The sequence below is a fragment of the Trichogramma pretiosum genome, unplaced genomic scaffold, assembly GCF_000599845.2.
Source record: "Trichogramma pretiosum strain Unisexual culture from Peru unplaced genomic scaffold, Tpre_2.0 scaffold135, whole genome shotgun sequence".
NCBI classification, from domain to species: Eukaryota; Metazoa; Arthropoda; class Insecta; order Hymenoptera; family Trichogrammatidae; genus Trichogramma; species Trichogramma pretiosum.
Window position 1 is genome coordinate 31,995 of NW_019640813.1, and position 19,544 is coordinate 51,538.

The following is a 19,544-nucleotide window of genomic DNA, read 5'->3' on the forward strand; positions in this document are numbered from 1 at the left end:
AATTTTACTGAGCTTCTTTTGACATGATCAACTACTTTCATTTATTCGATCTAATATTTGTTTATCATAACTGAAACGATTCATGGAATCAGCAAAAAATAATATACATTTAATTTAGTCTTATAATAAATTCAATAAAACTATTACACATAGCGCATTTAATCAAATTGTTTTATTGAATCAATAGAATATCGTTAAATTTTATGATATTTTTTCCCCAGTCAAGCTACTTTCACTGCTGTAACGCAATCAAATGTAGCGATCGCGCATATAGCGGCCCATAAGCTCGAAATTTTTTTGATCGTGCTCCTAATTCATCTGAGTGCATCAGTATAACACATGGCGACACCAAAGAGTAGTTCGTCGTAGAGTAAGATCTCCGCCATTTTATCAATTTTTAATTTTTTGCAATTATTCAGATTCAACCTCCAGCAAATGGCATCTAGTTTAAGAGGAACCTCGAATTTTTGGTTTCGGGCAAAAATTGAAGGCGCTAGCTTGCCGCCCGTTGAGGTATCTTTTTTAACACGACCTCCAGCAAACGCTGCTAGGGGATAAATAATTCGATTTTTTTGGTCGGAAAAAATTTGTCAATATAGTTAAATACATACTTTATAAGTACTAAAAAACTTGAGTGCATTATTCACTTCCTTCCGCGAAAAAAAACACATAATTTTTGAGGCGCTAGATAGAGACGATCGAACAATTACATATATTTATTGGACGCAAATCTTATCCAGCTATCCTCAAAGTTTTGCCTAACGATTAGCCTACCTAGGAACGCACCCACTTAACAACTATTAATCACATTGGAGGTGAGTGTTAAAAGGTTTAGTATATATCAATCAAAAATTCACTTAGTTACTTAGGAGTTTTGATATGCGCCTTCTAGAAACTTGGGTTGAACTACAAAATGAAAATTATTTCATTGGTGCAACAAAATATTTGATAATTTCTGTTAAATGATATTATTAAATGAACAACATGGATAACATTGAAATTATGAAATAAATTATTGGATTAAACAAATATTTTCTCCCGTAAATGATTCTATTTCAAAATTTCAATGAAATATAATATTTAATGTCTACAATCAATTGCATAAAATCAATGAAATATTTATTTACTCTTATAAAATGGAAGTGTTGCTTTCATAAAATAATTATTTGATTTGAATAATTGAATTTCCTTCATATCGCAAAAGAATTTTAATAAAATTTATTGAATAGTGTTATCGAATAATTTAATCTCTCGATTGTAAAAATGTTTGAGGTAGTTTAAAAGCAGCAGTTTACCCGTCTGATTCGTTCATATACTCTTAAACGTCTCCAAAGATCACGATGTAATAATATAATTCAAATGCACGAATAAGCATGACATGAGTTTGTCATTTATAAAACATTATAGATTCGGAGCCTTCAAATCCGAACAAGAGTCGACAGCAAAGTCGAAGTAAATGCCACATTGTATTGAATTGTGCTTGGATATTATATTAATTAGATAACACTAATTAATGAATTTTTTTAAAATTTAGTTGCTATATGAAAAAAATTTGCGCTCTTTCGGCCACCATCCATTTTCTTTACGCATTTTTCCTTTTGAGGTAATACCTGAGATATCTTTGACCTGCCTGCAACAAAGTCACAAAGATATTGTTGGATTTTATTGCTTTTTTATGTTATTCCGGACTAATTTTCAATAAAAAACTTAGTGTCAATTTTGGGATTTTCAAAGATTAAAAGAAAAATGACTATTTTACTGGCTCGGTACATCACGAGGAATTAGATGTTCATAGAGGACATAACATATTGTATACATCCATAATCTAACAACAAACATTTTTTTTTTAATGCCCAAATTCTTGAAACAATTACAACTATTATTGTAGTTCTGCAATGTAAATTTCACCAAGTAAAGTTAAAAAGCATACTTTGTTTTTAACTTTATCGTCATAGTTTATTAGAAAGAATTTAGATTTAGATGAGTAGAGAGAATACAGTAAAAACTTCAAGTTTAAACTTTTTAGATTCTCTTGCAATCATTATAATTTCCAATTACTATCAAAAATGAAAATTTTATTTTTTTCTCAATTACTCTATGCTACTAGTACTTATACTATAAATGTACACCAATCATATCTTTAACCAAGATTTAAATAATATAAATAGTTTTTTAATGTCAATCATCATTTTCCTTTCCTTTTAAAAATAATAATATGTACTTTTTGATTATAAAATTGAAAATATTTAATGGGTTGTATAATTTAATAAAAATGTGCAAAGTATGTATAAAATTATATTTATTGTTTTCTTTTAAAGGTAAATTTGTTCTATACATTGCTACCTATGTATCACTAGATAGCACTTATCACAGTTATATTGTACTTTGATGTAGCATAACTAGGCATATGCTCTGTTTTTGTACAATGAAAATAATCATCGCTGTTATTATCACTAGTTTAATTTTTACATGCATTCAATGATCATTTTAATTATTATCATCATTTTCATTTTCATCATCATTATCATAATCGTAATCATTGTTATCATAATAATGATGATCATCATCATCATCACCGTCACAGTCACTTGATTCTTTTTCACTGTTACTACTAGAATCGCTGCAGTAACTGCTGCTTCTACAATATTTTTTTTTAAATTGGGCAAAAAGACCGCCATCATCTTCATCATCCGTTCCATAAATGGAATCGTTATCAGACCATGACGAACTACTATCATCGTGGATTTTCATACAGTCAACCATTTTTTCCAATCCTTCCTCTTCCTCAGAATTATCAACATATGATTCTTTATCTGATATTCCATCTAATTCTCCATCTGATTCTCCATCTGGGTTTTCTCCATAATCATTTTTCCAATTTGATTCAGAATTAGAATTATCATCATCATCATAAACAAATTCTTGATCAGAATTAATCTCTCCGTAATCAAATAGTATTTCTTGTAAAACTATTGTAGCATCATCCATTACTAAATCAGCATCATTAGTATAATACAAATCATATTCATAATTTACATTTGAATCATCAGAATATGCGTTGACATCTTCTATGTCTACAATGTTAAATTCTGATTCTTCATCTCCTGTTTTATCTAACTGTCGCAGACTATTGACTACTTTATACCGATTTTGGCATGATTTTTGTTTCGTTTGTTCTTTAACTTTCTTGACAATATCAACGGTGTGTTTCTTATACTGGGATTGCAATTCTTCCTTTGTAGATTGAATTCTATTAACTACAGCTTCGTTCTAGAATATTAATAGTATTAGTTAGAGTTATTTTAAATATTGCCTTAAATGGAAATTAAATAGATATTATACAATAGTCTTACATGTTTATCTTCTACAGTGCCAGCAAAGGTGAATATTGCAGTTTCAGTTTCCAACGCAGCTGCTTCTTCACCGTTTGTTCTTCGTTTTTTACACAGAATTTTCAAAGCGTCTAAATTATCTTCTCCACGCTTGCGTTTAACTCGAATAACTGAAGCCATTTTATTGTGAAAAAGCTTTTTTTCAATGCTATTTATAATGAATACAGAGTGGGCTTTTAGGTTAAAACTGCACTGAATGTGGATATTATGATCAATTCAATCAATAAACGTAATTTCTAACGAGCACGTGGTTTTAGCTGAAATCTTTCTGCTACAGAGTACTGGCGTCTGGCGCGAGTGACCGCGACCAGTGAGACGTCTGACAACGAGCCGGCTGCTAGTTGGCAAGTGGCAACTGGTGACTGGCGACTGACGCCAGGCGCAGTGCTCTCAAACACAGCACAACACCCACAGTGAGCGCGAAATTTAAACTCTTGTAAAGATGTAATTTCGAATATATAATGAATATTTTTTTTTGCATTTATTTCAAATAAATATTGCCACACCAATAATTTGTTGACAAACTCGAAAGAAAAATTCAATGAACCCCTTATACTTTTTTGGTCTTAACTTAAAATTTGAAATAATTATTAAATCAAGTAATTTTGAGAATTTTTCTATTGTCATTATAAAATAACTAATGCAGACACCGTGTTTGTTTTATCAGCCATTACAGCTCTGCCAATCTCGAGCCCAGGTGGCAAAATTAAATGGAAAAAGAATTGTATTTATAGGAAAATAAAAAAATGATGAATTGTAGAGTTCCAAAATACCCAAGGTATTTATTAAAATTTATTTAGTGTATGTATTTTATAAAATATTTACATTTTAAATGTAACTTAGCTATATACATTGCTATCTATGTATCAATAGACACCACTTATCACAGTTATATTGTACTTTGATGTAGCTTAACTAGATTTATGCTAGCTCTACACCATAAAACGTGGTAATTTTGCTCAATAATAATCAAGTAAATCATCTTTATCATCATCATCATCGTCATCAAAATATTCAAAGTCACTTAATTCTTCTTCACTATCGTCAGTTGAATCACTGTTATCACTAGAAATTTTAATGGACTTTTTTTTAGATTTAACACCAGAACAACCATATTTTGCATATTTATCTGAATAATCGTCCAATCCATAAATTAAATCTTCATCAGAAGATGATGAATCACTATTACTCTTGATGTGCAAAGACTTGATTATTTTTTCCAATCCTTCTTCTTCATCAGAATCGTTAACAGCATTATCCGAGTCTCCATAATCATTTTTAGCATTTGTTTCAGAATTAGAATCATCAGAGTCATAGTCATTTTCTTCATTTCTATAAGTTTCTTCATAATTATAGGTCACTTCTTCTAAAACTGTTGTGCTATCATCTATTACTAAATCAGCATTATTAATATAATACAAATCATATTCATAATTCACATTTGAATCATCAGAATGTGCGTTGACATCTTCCATGTCTACAATGTTAAATTCTGATTCTTCATCTCCTGTTTTATCTAACTGTCGCAGACTATTGACTACTTTATACCGATTTTGGCATGATTTTTGTTTCGTTTGTTCTTTAACTTTCTTGACAATATCAACGGTGTGTTTTTTATACTGTGATTGCAATTCTTCCTTTGTAGATTGAATTCTATTAACTACAACGTCATCCTAAAATATTAATAGTATTAGTTAGAGTTATTTTAAATATTGTCTTAAATGGAAATTAAATAGATAATATACAATATTCTTACATGTTTATCTTCTACAGTGCCAGCAAAGGTGAATATTGCAGTTTCAGTTTCCAACGCAGCTGCTTCTTCACCGTTTGTTCTTCGTTTTTTACACAGAATTTTTAAAGCGTCTAACTTTTCTTCTCCACGCTTGCGTTTAACTCGAATAACTGAAGCCATGTTTTTGTGAAAAAGCTTTTTTCAATGCTATTTATAATAAATACAGAGTGCGCTTTTAGATTGATACTGCACTAAATGTTGATATTACGATCATTCAATAATTCAATAAACGTAATGTCTAACGAGCACGTGGTTTTAGCTGAAATCTTCCTATTACTTTTATGAAAAAGTCTGAACTCTTCTGATGCGCGAGTCAATCTAACTGACGAATGTCGAGTGTCGGCTGCTTGCAGACTCAACACTTCTAAAATCGGAGTTTTCGCGCACAGGCGCATTGAAATGACGGCGCACTGCGCAAGCGGCTCAACAAACGCGCCATCTTTGGGATGAGTTGAGCGGTTTTCAAATGCATTTCGCCGTTTAAATGTAAAAACGCGACAAAAAATTACAACTTTAAAAATATTTGTATAGATTACAAAAATGTTTTATAAATTATCCAACTTGCCAAATTAACGACCAATATAAATGCCTATAAAAATTAATTTTTAATTAATCAGTTATCATGAGACGCAAGATCGTTGTTTTTTCTAGTAATTTTTTATTCGATAGACGTTATAAATAAAAAAAGATCTAAATATACGAACCTAAGAATAATTTTTTGAGGTAAACATTTATTTTCGGAGAGGAACTCGAATTTTTTTCCGTCATAATTTTTAATTATTACTGAGGATAATATACTGTATTCTTTGTGTTCCCCCAACAATAAAAATGAATTTTTCATAATGCCCAAATTGTTGAACGACAATTATTCTTGTCGTTCTTCAACGCATTTGTCATCACGCATATTTTACGTTATTTCTCTTTAATTAAACAGGTGCAGTTATCAAGTTTTTTTCAGTATTCAAATGCACTCATTGATAAACATTTTATTTTTAATATTTATCATTTATTAGATTATCAAAAAAAGTGTCATATACAGTACAATAAAAATTTAAAAATGTAAATAAAATTTCAATAAATTTGCAACAAATAGTATTATTTTTAAAATTACAATAATTGTTGAGACTTCCAGAGATCTACAACGGTATACAGTCTGCTTGGCTTGGCAATTTGGCATATCATGGCACCCACACAGACACAACGCGTCAGTCAGGCTGTGCACTTGTATAAGCATACGATCGCTTGTGTACTGCCTTACTTACTTGTTTGTTGTGAAAGTAAAGATAAACATTTTTGATATATATCGTCAATCGAGCAGAAAACCCGTTCGACACTTTTGTTCTGACGAAGTGCTTCATTGTTGCAGCTGTTTTGCCAGTAAAGTGTGTGCCATAAGTGCCTCGAAAATTTTACGTTAAATTTTTTAACCTCAAAATGTCGGAAATTGAAGCAACAAACAAAATTGAGGATCAAAGTGAAGTGCTGGACAAAAGTCTCATTGAAAGTTCCGCGGACAAAGTAGCTGAAGACAAGTTCACTGTGAATTCACCAACTTCCAAAATGTCTACACCGGCTAGATCTCGTTCAGCGACTCCTGAGGATGCTGCATCTGACCACCCCAAGTCGAGGTCAGTAAGCCCTTCGAAGCGATCATCTCGTTCTCGCTCCAAGTCGAAGTCGGTAAGCCCATCTGGACGTGCATCTCGCTCTCGTTCAAAATCAAGATCAAGATCAAAATCATCTGCTAGATCTGGTTCACGGTCAAAATCTAGATCAGTCAGTCCATCAAAACGATCATCTCGCTCTCGCTCAAAGTCAAGATCCAGATCAAAGTCATCTGTTAGATCTGCTTCACGATCAAAATCAAGGTCAGCAAGTCCTGCTGGACGTACATCTCGTTCTCGTTCGAAGTCAAGATCAAGATCAAAGTCATCTGCCAAATCTGTTTCACGGTCAAAGTCGAGGTCAGTGAGCCCATCTCAACGTGTGTCTCGTTCTCGCTCAAAATCGAGATCTCGTTCAAAATCATCCGCTAGATCTGCTTCACGCTCCAAGTCTAGATCAGTCAGTCCATCAAAACGATCATCTCGTTCTCGCTCAAAGTCGAGGTCCCGATCAAGGTCGTCCGCTAGATCTGCTTCACGTTCAAAGTCGAGGTCGGTAAGCCCATCGAAGCGATCATCTCGATCTCGCTCAAAGTCGAGGTCTCGATCAAGATCATCCGCCAGATCAGGTTCACGCTCAAAGTCAAGGTCAGTAAGCCCATCTAGACGGGCATCACGTTCTCGCTCAAAGTCGAGATCCCGATCAAAGTCATCTGTTAGATCTGCTTCACGTTCAAAATCTAGGTCAAGATCAAAATCCAGATCCCGATCAAAATCCAGATCACGATCAAGATCATCCGCTAGGTCTCGGTCACACTCCAGTTCAAAATCGTCCATTGTTGGACGCCCATCAAAGCGAAAAGCTCAACGTTTATCTCGATCTCGTTCGAGGTCAAGATCAAGTTCACGATCAAGTGCGAGATCATCCCCAGGAAGACGTTCCACGAAACGGAAAGTTCTTTCGCCGTCGAGATCTCGTTCTAGGTCCAGATCAAGGTCCAGTGCTCGGTCTGCCTCAGTTGCAAGCTCCAAGTCTTCTCTTAAAGATTCATCACCTAAACGTCGGTCTCGATCAAGGTCTGGATCTCGTGCTCGATCAGCAAGTAACTCTAGCTCAGCGTCATTGAAAAAGCGAAAAATTGAAGATTTGGCCGATGAAGATAATGAAGCTGGTCCTTCTGACAAGCAACCACATGAGGCAGCTGCCGCTCAAGGTAGCGACTCTGAAGATGAAATCCAACAAAGATCTGCAGGATATGATGATAACATGAGCGACTTTGATCGTATGCTTCAACAAAAGAAAGAATTGAAAAGGCGTAGAAAGCGTAAAGACATTGATATCATCAATGACAATGATGATATTATAGCACAGTTATTAGCTGATATGAGGAATGCTTATATGGAAGACAGAAAGCTCAATGAGCTGGGTAAGCCAGCCACATACAAAATTGCCATGTTGTCAAAAGTCATGTCGCAGTTAAAAAAACAAGATTTACAATTGGCATTTTTAGAACATAATGTTTTGTCAGTGCTCACAGATTGGTTAGCACCTATGCCTGATAAATCATTGACATCTTTAAGAATAAGAGACTCAATTTTGAAATTACTGCATGAGTTTCCAAGAATTGACCAATCTTCACTGAAACAGTCTGGAATTGGTAAAGCAGTTATGTATTTGTATAAGCATCCTAAGGAAACAAAGGAGAATAAAACTAGAGCTGGAAAATTGATCAACGAATGGGCAAGACCAATTTTCAATTTGTCTACTGATTTCAAAGCTATGACCAAAGAAGAAAGGATGCACAGAGATATGGAGCAAATTCCAACTAAAAAGCGCAAGACCAAGGATGATTCAACATCATTCAGATCAAAAGACATAAACAGAGCTCTGAAAGAAGAATCAAAGCCATTGAGGCCAGGTGATCCTGGATGGGTTTCACGAGCTCGAGTGCCTATGCCTTCATCTAAAGACTATGTTGTCAGACCAGAGTGGAAATCAGATATCGATATTAGTAGAACTGTTAAACCACCACCCAATCGTTTTGAAAAACATATGAAAAATTTTATTGAAAACAGAAGAATGAGATCCTCCAGGAGAGCTGTTGAGATATCTATTGAAGGACGCAAAATGGCTCTGTAAGATTGTCAAAAAAATAATGGTAGAAAGATGTATTCAAAAATAATATCATAGATAGATAAATATATAAAATAATTTGAAAATTAATGGTTTCACAAAAATGTAAACAGCATTGTAAATACTAATTATTCAATCAATAAACATTAATAAATGTTAGTATATTTTTTATAAAACAAAATATTTTGATTTCATCATTATTTTCTCCATGCTCTTCTACTCTACTTGCATTTTAGAATTATTGCTTCTTTTTTCAGATAAAGTATCCAACTCGAATATTCTTTTTAACTATTTTTCAAAATTCATAATTTTATTCCAATAATCACGAAGAAAAGTTTCTACTCAACATATTAGTTGTATCAATTTTTACAATACAATTTGAAAAATAGTAAAATTTAATCATAAGGTTTTTACCTGATTAATTCCTTTACAAGGATTGCTTGGTTTTTTTGCTTAGATACACATGTAAAAATTTTCTTACATGTTGATTGGTAAAGAGTTGACTAATTTATTTAAAAAACGACATTAGCATGAGTTTTCATTAACTACTCAATTATATTCTATTGACAAGATTTTTTACGATAAACCTGTGTGACAGTTCAAGTCATTCATGTTGTGCGCGCCTATATACACATTCATATATAGAGGTCCCCGTCCTATGGTAAGTCAGCGTTACAAAAGTTTAAAACTCACAGTCTGTTCTGCTCGGACATAACCCTCACATGGTCCACAGAATCAGACACTTATACACTACGCGCGCCGGTAAACGCACATGGTGTTAACCGTACATAACGACATAATTTGTTATATACATTTTTATATTTCACATAAATACATTCATTGAGGCCACATCATACCAAAATGATTGAATTCAAGAGGACCAATGCCAGGTCATTCCAGAAACCAGTGCCAGAAGCTTTACAAGATGTAAGTTACATAAAAAATTTTAAATCAACGACGTTGATTAAAGAAACAGGACCCATCGACTACATCTCAGTATCACCAGTTGAACCGCATTATTTTGCGGTCACATCGTCGACTTGTGTGCAAATTTTCAACCCTGTCACTAAGTTGGTGAGTCAGAAATTAAATAAATTCAAGAGCAATGTCTATGGAGGATCTTTTCGCAAGGATGGACGGCTTATCTGCGTTGGAAGTGAAGAAAGCACTGTCAAACTTTTTGACATTTTCACGAAAAATTCCCTCAGAATATTCGAAGGACATACAGCACCAGTGCACAGAACATTTTTCACCATGGACGGTTTGCGCATTATTTCATTTTGCGACGACAAAAGTTCGATTTTGTGGGACATAAGTACGGCAACAAAAATCATGACATTTGATCAAGATCACAGTGATTATATCAGAGCTGGTGCTGTGAGTCCAATTTCTCCTCATATTTTTGTATCTGGAGGATACGACAAAATAATAAACATGTATGATACACGAGTTGAAAAGAAAGTGTTTAGCGTTAGTCATGATGCAGCAGTGGAAAGTATTGTATTTACACCAACTGGAGGCTCATTTTTATCTGCAGGTGGAACTGAAATAAGATTATATGATTGTCTATCAAAAGGAAAAGTGTTATCAAGAATTACACAACATAATAAAACTGTGACATCTATTGCATTATCATCTAGTGGTCACAAGATATTATCAGGATCATTAGACAGACACGTTAAAATGCACGATGCTGCATCATTCAAAACTAATCATTCTGTAGAATATTCAAACTCCATCACAAGCTTAGCTATCAGTCAAGATGATAAAATGTTAGTTGTTGGTATGGTAGATGGAATGATTTCTATCAAAGAACAAAAGATAGCAGAAAATGATGTAAGTGCATCTGTAATTCCTGAAAAGGAAAACAATATCAAAACTCCAGCAGTTCCAGTAAGTGAGAAAATTGTCAACACAGAAAAAGAAATTCTTGCTAAGTATGACCAATTCTTAAGAAAGTTTCAATATTCCAAGGCATTAGATGTGGTTATGCAAACTTATACTGTCAATAGATATCCACATGTTAGTGTTGCCTTAATTCGTAATTTAATCAGGAGAAATGGATTAAGACAAGCATTGATTGGTCGTGATGTACGAAATTTAAATAATATAGTGAAATTTTGTCTCAGACACTTCACAAATATGAAATTTGGAAGAGTGTTGCAGCATTGCCTTGACATTTTACTGGATGTTGTAGAAGAAAGAATTGAAGAAAACAGCTTAGAATCAAGATCTATGTTTAAAACAATGATTAAGAGAATAGAAGAAGAAATATTAATAGCTAAATCATTGTTAGAGTTACGAGGAGTCCTTGAATCAATAAAACTAACAGCTGAAACAAGTAAAAGTACATGAATGATTTAAATTATGGATAGTTTTGTTTTTATTCAATGAAAATTTTGTAAATTATTGTAAGAATAAAGTAATTGTTGAAAATACTGTCAATTTTTGTAATTGTGATTTTTGGAATTAACCATAATATAATTACTATTACAATTCAAATAATCTTAAATAAAAAAATCTAAAATTCATCTCATTAAAAATAAATGTCTAAGGGCCAATCATTTTATGCACAAGCAATTAAAAATATTTGAAAAAATAATATAATTCTCATTTTTACTTATTACATGATTCAAAAAAAACAAATTTGAAAAATATTGAAATTCATTTTTACAATAATATTGTTTGTATATATTTTTATAATTTTATCTATATTACACAGTTATTATAAGTGTAATTTATTGCATATTTACTATATATACTCTTATTTACAACATTATCTTTTAGATAATGAACATATATCGCTCTTACAGAGATCATATTTATAATAAAAATGTACAATACTTATTTTTATACAGTGAATTTTTTTTAAAACTTCCTAGATGATGTAGAAGAATCCTCTATCAATGTTATATACTCTTGAACAAATTCTATGTATCTGCTTAAAAATTTGTAATCTCTTTTGGTATTCTCAATAATTCTTTTAATATCTTTTATTCTGAAAGAAAAAGTATAAAAATTAAGTTAAATCAAAGATGAAAAAATTCATTTAAATAGGTGAAAAAATTGTACTTGATATTCCCAAGAATACATTTAACTTGAACATCTTCTGCATTTATTCTATTTATTTGTTTTGTTGGAATAGATATGTCTAGTATAATACTAGTTTTATTCGATGCAACCTTAAATGATATCCTAAAAATATGGAATTAGTTATTTGAATTGAGTAAGAAAATTAATTGTCAAATCTATAATTAGGCTGAATTATTTAGATTGAATTCTATTTACCTTTCAATTTCTATTTTCATTAAATACAAAGAATTTAATTTTTCAAGATCAAATATAAAATCCATGACAAAAATAACTTCATTGGCTACATAGTCTAATAGAGGTAACACATCATCATACAACTTAAACTTATCCAATAAATCATCAGATTCAAATTTTTTCAATAACAATTTATGCGCAATTTTTAATGAATTATTCCTCGAGTTTTCTATAAGAAAAAAGACAATAACAAACAATAAGATTAAAATTATAATAGATTATATATTTTTTTATAAAATAAGTTTCACCTTTAAGTCTGGATTTAAAAGTAATATTTTTAATATCTTCAGAATAATTTTCAAGATCACTATGTAAAAGCAGAGTGACAACCATTGATTTTGATAAAAAATAAATAATAATAGCATGTGGATCCATTTTACAAACTGACCAAATACAATCATCCCTGAAATTATAATTTTATTTTTTATAAATCATTATTATACATATTAAAATATTTTTATGAATATACCTTTTTGCCTGTTCAGAAATATTATTCATCAGTTGCATAGCAGGAGAAACAATTTTTTCATCAGTTGTGTCAACATTACTTTCTTCTAAGGATGTTTCATGATTTTCAATTTTTGTTGACGTTGGTGATATAATTTTGTTGCTGAATGTTTCATTATTCTTAGTCAATGACACATCGTTTCGATTAGAATGATCTTCTTGGGTGCTATCATTACAATTTAAAAATGAAGGTGGTTCTATATCTTCTAAATCTTGAAAATATGGTTCTGTATGTAGATTTAATTGCAAACTTGAGTCACTAATATTTATTTTCTTGTTCTCTTTGTTTTCCACATTATGTTCAAGTTGACTCATTTTCCCAATTTTTGGTAAATTTTCTTTCATGGCTGAGGTATCTTCTATTACAATTTTTGGAATTTTTGGATCAACAGTTGGACATGCATTGATTTCGATGTTTTTCAAAGATGAATTATTCAAATTTTCGTTTTCGTGGCTATTTGGGATTACTTGAGTTTCATCCTCCAATGAAGGAAGTACAACATTTTCTATTTCACTGAATAATGTTTTATTAGAAAATGACTTTTCAGACCTTTTTTCGATTGCATTATCATTCGATTTTTCAGGATGAAATGTACAATTTGTAAAACTTGTACCTGTTACTGATATGTCCATGATATTAGATAATGTTTTATTTTGACTTTTTTCTAATGATAGTTCACAAGATTTGTCTTTTTTAAAATCTTGTTGAGATTTTTCAGTAGAGGATGAATTTTCATAGTTACATCTCTTATTACTTTTATCTAATTCATCAGTGTTATCACAATATTTTCGTTTGGCACTTGATGTAGATTGAGTAGAATGAGAAGTATTTTGATATTCATTTTCATCATAGATTTTTTGAATATTTTGTATGGTTTTGTTATTAACGGAATCATTCAAACTTGTTCCAGAAGGAATTGTCACATTTTCTTTAAGAATAGATTTTTTGTTAAGCTTCACACAAGCTTGAAAAACATCGGTTAATCCTGAAGATGTTTGTTGGAGTGTTGAGCCATTGTTTATTACTTCAGTTTCTTGTAGATCTGTTGCAGAAATCAATGGTTGTCCTATAAGGTTTGTTTTTGTAATGCTTATATCACAATCATCTCGAAATACACTTGATTTTAGTGCAGGATTAACAATAACTTCGGACAAACTCATATTTGTCACAAGATTAGTTCTTTGAAGACTTGTTAAATGTTGTTCTTCACTATCCATGTTGCGGATGGATCTAGAATTAATCGATTTATCCAGGTTACTAGGTTCGGTGGATAAAATTTCTTCATTTTTAGAGATGCCAAGACTCTCTATCATATCTCTCTGAGATTTGAATAATGTATTATTTCTGAGCGAATTTCGTAAAATATTTACATCATTACAAACTTCAAAGAAGTTGTTTTGAGAAGCAATATTTTCCTCACGATTATATTTCTGTGTGGGCAAATTTAAAGAAGCACATAAAGTGTGTAATTCATCAGATGTAATCCTTTGAAATGAGTTGGCTTGAAACGAACTTTTAGTAAAATTTGTCAAAACTGTAGGCAACTCAGAATATTCCAGAGAATCTTCTTCGCCACTTTTAGGTGGATCATACATTGATTGAAAAGATTTTTCTTTTTGATCTGAGTTACACCTTTCTTCATCTAAGTTTGTTTTGTTGTGTTTAGTATCAAAAGCTAATCTTGATAAATTAGAAGCATTGAGAGTTTTTTGATCAAGTATCACATTAGTCATTTCCATGGAGTCATCATGATATACTTTTGTGGAGCTAGATATTTTGTAAAATTGACTATTTGATTTATCCAGAGTATTGAGGCCAGATATCATCAGTTTTGAGCTAGGATTAGATCTATCACTTGACAAGATTTCATCGCTGTTAGACTTGATTTGATCCAAACTTAAATCCTTTGACACAGTTTTTTCAATGTCTGTGTCTGTTTTTACATCATTCCTAATTGATTTATTAATAATCAAATTATTCCCTACTTTATCAAAACAATGCTTTTCAAATAGATTTTCATAACTTCCTATAGTGACTGGTTGAACTTCTTTTAACGATTGATTTTTAATTCTGGTTATTGGTTCAGTTTCTGTAACATTCATTTCAGTATCATTAAAGATCTTGGTATTATTTGTAATTTGAACAGGGATTCCATGATTGATGTTTTTAGAAGAAATTGCATTATGATTTAGATTATTAGAAGGCACTATTTCTGTGAGTTCCATTGATTTATTAATCAATTTTGGCACGTATGAGGAGGAAACTAAGTTTTGACGTGTTGGCTTTGATACAGCCTCAGTCATTTCCATTGATGTGTCACAATATACATTCAACATATCTTGTGCAACTGATTTTGAATTTAGTCTATAAGAAGGATTGTACTCGCTCCTTTTTGGCACAGCTTCTGTTATTTCCATTGATTGGTTTTCGTAAATATTTGTTTTATCTTTCAATGTTATTTGTGTAAATTGATTTCTTGATACAGGAACTGTTTCAGTAATATTCATGTTAGAATTATTGAAGATTTTGGTTTTATCTGTTACACTACTTATCGCAATATGATTGAGATTACTGGAAGGCACTACTTCTGTTAGTTCCATTGATTTATTGATCAATTTTGGCATGTTCAAAGATGAAAGCAAATTTTGATGAGATGATTTTGAAACAGCTTCAGTCATTTCCATTGATGTGTCACAATATATATTTAATTTATCTTGTGCAACTGATTTTGAAGAGATTCCTTGAGAGCCATTGTTATCAATTCTTTTTTGCACTGCTTCTGTTATTTCCATTGATACATTTTCATAAATTTTTGTTTGATCTTTTGAAATTATTTGTGAGGGGTGAAATTGACTTTTTGATACAGGAACTGTTTCAGTTATATCCATATTAGAATTATTGAAGATTTTGGTCTTTTCAGTTGCTGTACTTATTGTGTTATGGTTCATTTTACTACAAGACACTACTTCTGTGAGTTCCATTGATTTATTAATCAATTTTGGCACGTATGAGGAGGAAACTAAGTTTTGACGTGTTGGCTTTGATACAGCCTCAGTCATTTCCATTGATGTGTCACAATATACATTCAATTTATCTTGTGCAACTGATTTTGAATTTAGTCTATGAGAAGGATTGTACTCGCTCCTTTTTGGCACAGCTTCTGTTATTTCCATTGATTGGTTTTCATAAATATTTGTTTTATCTTTCGATATCATTTGTGCAAATTGATTTCTTGATACAGGAACCGTTTCAGTAATTTCCATATTAGAATTATTGAAGATTTTTGTTTTTTCCATGACACTATTTACAGCAATATAATTGAGATTACTGGAAGGCACTACTTCTGTTAGTTCCATTGATTTATTAATTAATTTTTGCATGGACAAGGATGGAACCAAATTTCGATGAGATGTTTTGGAAACAGCTTCAGTCATTTCCATTGATGAGTCACAGTATTTATTCAACTTATCTCGTAGGACTGAGGTTGAAGCTGGTACTTGAGAGAGTTTAACATCTCTTATACTTTGTACACCTTCTGTCAATTCCATTGATGTATTAGTAGTCATTTTATTTCCATCTGGTGGCACATTTAATAAAGGGTGCTGTAAAGTTCTTGATATAGGAACCGTTTCAGTAATGTCCATTTTTGAATTATTAAAGATTTTAGTTTGTTCTGTTGATTCAATTGCTGGATCATGATGAACATTTCTAGGTTCTATTGATTTATTGATCAATTTTGGAATAAATGAGGGTTGTATTGACTTTTGATGAATAGGTTTCAAAACAGCTTCCGTCATTTCCATTGACATGTCACAATATACATTCATTTTATCTTTTATCACTGCATTTGAAGATGGTACTTCACTGAGATTGTAATCTCTTTTACACTGCACAGCCTCTGTCATTTCCATTGATACATTTGTATAAATTTCTCTTCTATCAACCTGCTCTTTTTGTAAAAGGCATAATTCAGATCTTGATATAGGAAGGGTTTCAGTTATATCCTTCTCAATATTATCAAAAATATTTTCTGTTCTTTTTTTTGAATTATTGTTTGAATGAATCGTAGGTCTTAATAAATCTGTAGTTGCCACAGAATATGTGTTGATTTTACTTATATCTAATTGCATGTCATGCTTCAGATTTATATTTGAAGGAAAAACTAGATTTTTTGAAGTTTCAAAGTTTTCTTCTTTGTTTCCATTATTCAAACAAGAGTCTTCATTAGGTAGAACTATAGTTGTTAGTTCCATACCATCATTGCAGTAAATAGTTGCATCCGACAATTCATGGTCATTATCGAGTTTTTCACACTCGATATCAGATGTATCTTCCATTGCTGTATTACATTGTGAAGGATAATTTTGTTCTTCAGTAATATTTGATTGAAGCTCAGTGCAATTAATTTCGTTAGTAGGCAAGAATAATTGAACAGGAAAATTTTCTTTGTCATAACAAGGAACAGTAATGATCAATGGCTGATCATGTGTACTGTTAGTACTACTTTTTGTGCTACTTAAATCATGCTCTTCATATGTGTTATCCCATACTGTTTCCTGTTCAGTCTCGTTGCAAAATTCCCTTGAAATTAATAATAGAAATATTATTTATATTCTGTTAAATAAATTACTAAAAGAATGGTTTATTTAAATTTAAAGCAAGTTAAGATCATAAGAAAAAATAAATTGAATTAGCAAGTCAAAGTTTAATGGAATTTAAGGAAAAAAACTTTAGATTGTTAATGTTTAAAACTCACTTGATACGTCTATTTCTTGCAAAACTAACCCTTCTTTTAATTTTAGCAGTAGGTCCATCATCCAAAGTAGAAGGATCGGAGGTAACACATTGCAAAGGCTGTCGTTGTTTGGGTAGCTTCAGTATCTAAAAATTATTATTTTTTTTTTGATAAATATTTTCAATCGAATAAACCTAATATCATGTTAACACTAATATAATAATATTTTACCGAAGATTGTCTTGAAACATTTTGTGGTTTCGAGGAATCCCTACAAAAAAAATTCAAAACAATTAGTAAACAAAGTTGACATTTCACAGGTTAATTGTAACACTTAAAAAAGCTTAAATCGTGACATAAAATTGTCACGCAGTACATTGAAATTAGTCGAACGTGAATCACCACGATTAAAATTAATGAAAGCACAATAAACAATTTCACTTGAACGGCACTAACATCGTGTTTCGAGGATGCGCTTCCGACAATCAATGTTTGTGTGCATGCACGGCGTTCGTCGTAACGGACATTCTGCCACTGCAGAATTCAAACGCTGGAAATCGACAACAAACCACACACGGCGGGGGCATGTGCGGAATGGCGGCGCGCCAATCGCGTGTTTGGAGTCGCTCAAATATTATCGCGATGTATCGTGTAACGGAGTGTGTAATAAAACAAGGCCGATTTAGAAAATAACGACGACTTTTGCACTCATTTACGACATGCACAAAATGTAACGAAGGAGAATGATTAACGACGTGTTCGAATACGAGCAGGTCGTTATTTTTGCGAAATATATAACAGTGTGCGTGTAGTTACTATTACTATACATAGCACATATATAAACGCTACGCTACGCCCCGCGGCTGCCGGCTCGCGAATTTTGCAGGAGATGTCCAGTGTGTGGCGACATCTACTTTAGTCCGTTATTTACCAGTTGAAGCTTGCGTTACCGCAGGATAAGTTACACAAGTACAAAACTACAGCTAATACACTAGGAATCGATTGGTTATATAAGTAAATTAAAAGTTGAATAACACTGATTCGAAGGTCCTCTGTCCAAGATTTAATTCCTCGAGAAAGCTCAAAAAGTAAGTACTCGAGCGTAAATTTATATATGCCGTATAAAATTGTAAACAAAAAGCCCGTATGCATAGTTCTTATTTGCGCGTTGTATGCAAAAAGTCGGACGAATTTTCGTCCTTATTACTTTCCCGATCGTTTCGAATTATGTAGATTGCCTCGTCAAAAGTTGTGTGTACTTATTGCATATAACCACAAACGAACCGTATACCGAGGATACGTCTTGGAAAGTTTCGGAACGGTGCATATATGCACGAGACGCAACATATCTACAAGCAAATCTTTGCATTCTTCGACAGTATAGCGAAGCTCGAATAATGGCCCACCTTCATATTATACGCATCATAGCCTCCCCAGACGACGTTTAAGGGATTATTATAAAAGGCAGAGACGCGCGTATTATAATACGCGGGGAGCAAGGATTAACGCGCTGATCTTGGCGGGCGTCGATCGGCCCACGCGCGCACACACACAGACACACAGACACATACACACATCTTAGATTGTCATGTGTATTATCGCATGCGAGCATAGTAGCAGCAGTAGAAGCTTACACCCGCCGAGCTTTTGTTATTAAATCCGAACTGTCGGGGCCCGTGCGCTGCTGGATCCTGTGACGCTGCGATTTCGTATTGCAGATACATAGCTACAATTGCCTGCTCTGTAAGTGTACACGCTGTTTTACATATATAAGGCCTTGCATATAGTGCAATGCGTATCTATTTAATTTAAATATTTTCTGAGTGCCATTAACAAACGAATCCTTTTCCGTTTGAATTATGTTTATCATTGATTTGACCAAGTAACTTATAGATATTACAAGCTATCGACTGTCGCAATTCACCCTCGAAACGCCCCGTATTTCGATACTCGACAATTCGCAAAAAGTAAAAATAAAACGACGAACAGGGTCGTTTTAATCGGTCAGTTTCTAATATCGAACGAACGATAAAGTATCAATTCGATAAG

General features: G+C 32.3%; 5 protein-coding genes across 5 annotated transcripts; 2 read left to right on the plus strand and 3 right to left on the minus strand.

Moving 5' to 3' along the window:
- Nucleotides 1–314: 314 nt before the first annotated feature.
- LOC106653937 (probable RNA polymerase II nuclear localization protein SLC7A6OS) lies at nucleotides 315–3,692 on the minus strand. Its single transcript, XM_014373603.2, has 3 exons — nucleotides 3,354–3,692; nucleotides 2,577–3,270; nucleotides 315–547 (listed from the first exon to the last, which is right to left on the minus strand). Exons 1-3 carry the CDS (start codon nucleotides 3,510–3,512, stop codon nucleotides 315–317), a joined length of 1,086 nt encoding a protein of 361 aa, XP_014229089.2. The 5' UTR covers nucleotides 3,513–3,692.
- Nucleotides 3,693–4,146: 454 nt separating this feature from the next.
- Nucleotides 4,147–5,504, minus strand: LOC111694248 (probable RNA polymerase II nuclear localization protein SLC7A6OS). The gene is made up of 2 exons (XM_023461635.1): nucleotides 5,149–5,504; nucleotides 4,147–5,065 (listed from the first exon to the last, which is right to left on the minus strand). The coding sequence occupies exons 1-2, from the start codon at nucleotides 5,305–5,307 to the stop codon at nucleotides 4,352–4,354; spliced, it is 873 nt and encodes a 290-aa protein (XP_023317403.1). The 5' UTR covers nucleotides 5,308–5,504; the 3' UTR covers nucleotides 4,147–4,351.
- Nucleotides 5,505–6,400: 896 nt separating this feature from the next.
- Nucleotides 6,401–8,987, plus strand: LOC111694251 (IWS1-like protein). Its single transcript, XM_023461655.1, has one exon. It carries the CDS (start codon nucleotides 6,622–6,624, stop codon nucleotides 8,929–8,931), a length of 2,310 nt encoding a protein of 769 aa, XP_023317423.1. The 5' UTR covers nucleotides 6,401–6,621; the 3' UTR covers nucleotides 8,932–8,987.
- Nucleotides 8,988–9,630: 643 nt separating this feature from the next.
- On the plus strand, nucleotides 9,631–11,515 carry LOC106653969 (U3 small nucleolar RNA-associated protein 15 homolog). The gene has a single exon (XM_014373639.2). The coding sequence runs from the start codon at nucleotides 9,787–9,789 to the stop codon at nucleotides 11,278–11,280; it is 1,494 nt and encodes a 497-aa protein (XP_014229125.1). The 5' UTR covers nucleotides 9,631–9,786; the 3' UTR covers nucleotides 11,281–11,515.
- Nucleotides 11,516–11,632: 117 nt separating this feature from the next.
- LOC106653963 lies at nucleotides 11,633–18,273 on the minus strand. The gene is made up of 8 exons (XM_014373630.2): nucleotides 17,952–18,273; nucleotides 17,727–17,766; nucleotides 17,517–17,641; nucleotides 12,722–17,341; nucleotides 12,501–12,655; nucleotides 12,214–12,421; nucleotides 11,998–12,120; nucleotides 11,633–11,923 (listed from the first exon to the last, which is right to left on the minus strand). Coding segments are annotated over exons 1-8 (5,403 nt in total). The 5' UTR covers nucleotides 17,954–18,273; the 3' UTR covers nucleotides 11,633–11,793.
- Between the last annotated feature and the right edge of the window lie 1,271 nt (nucleotides 18,274–19,544).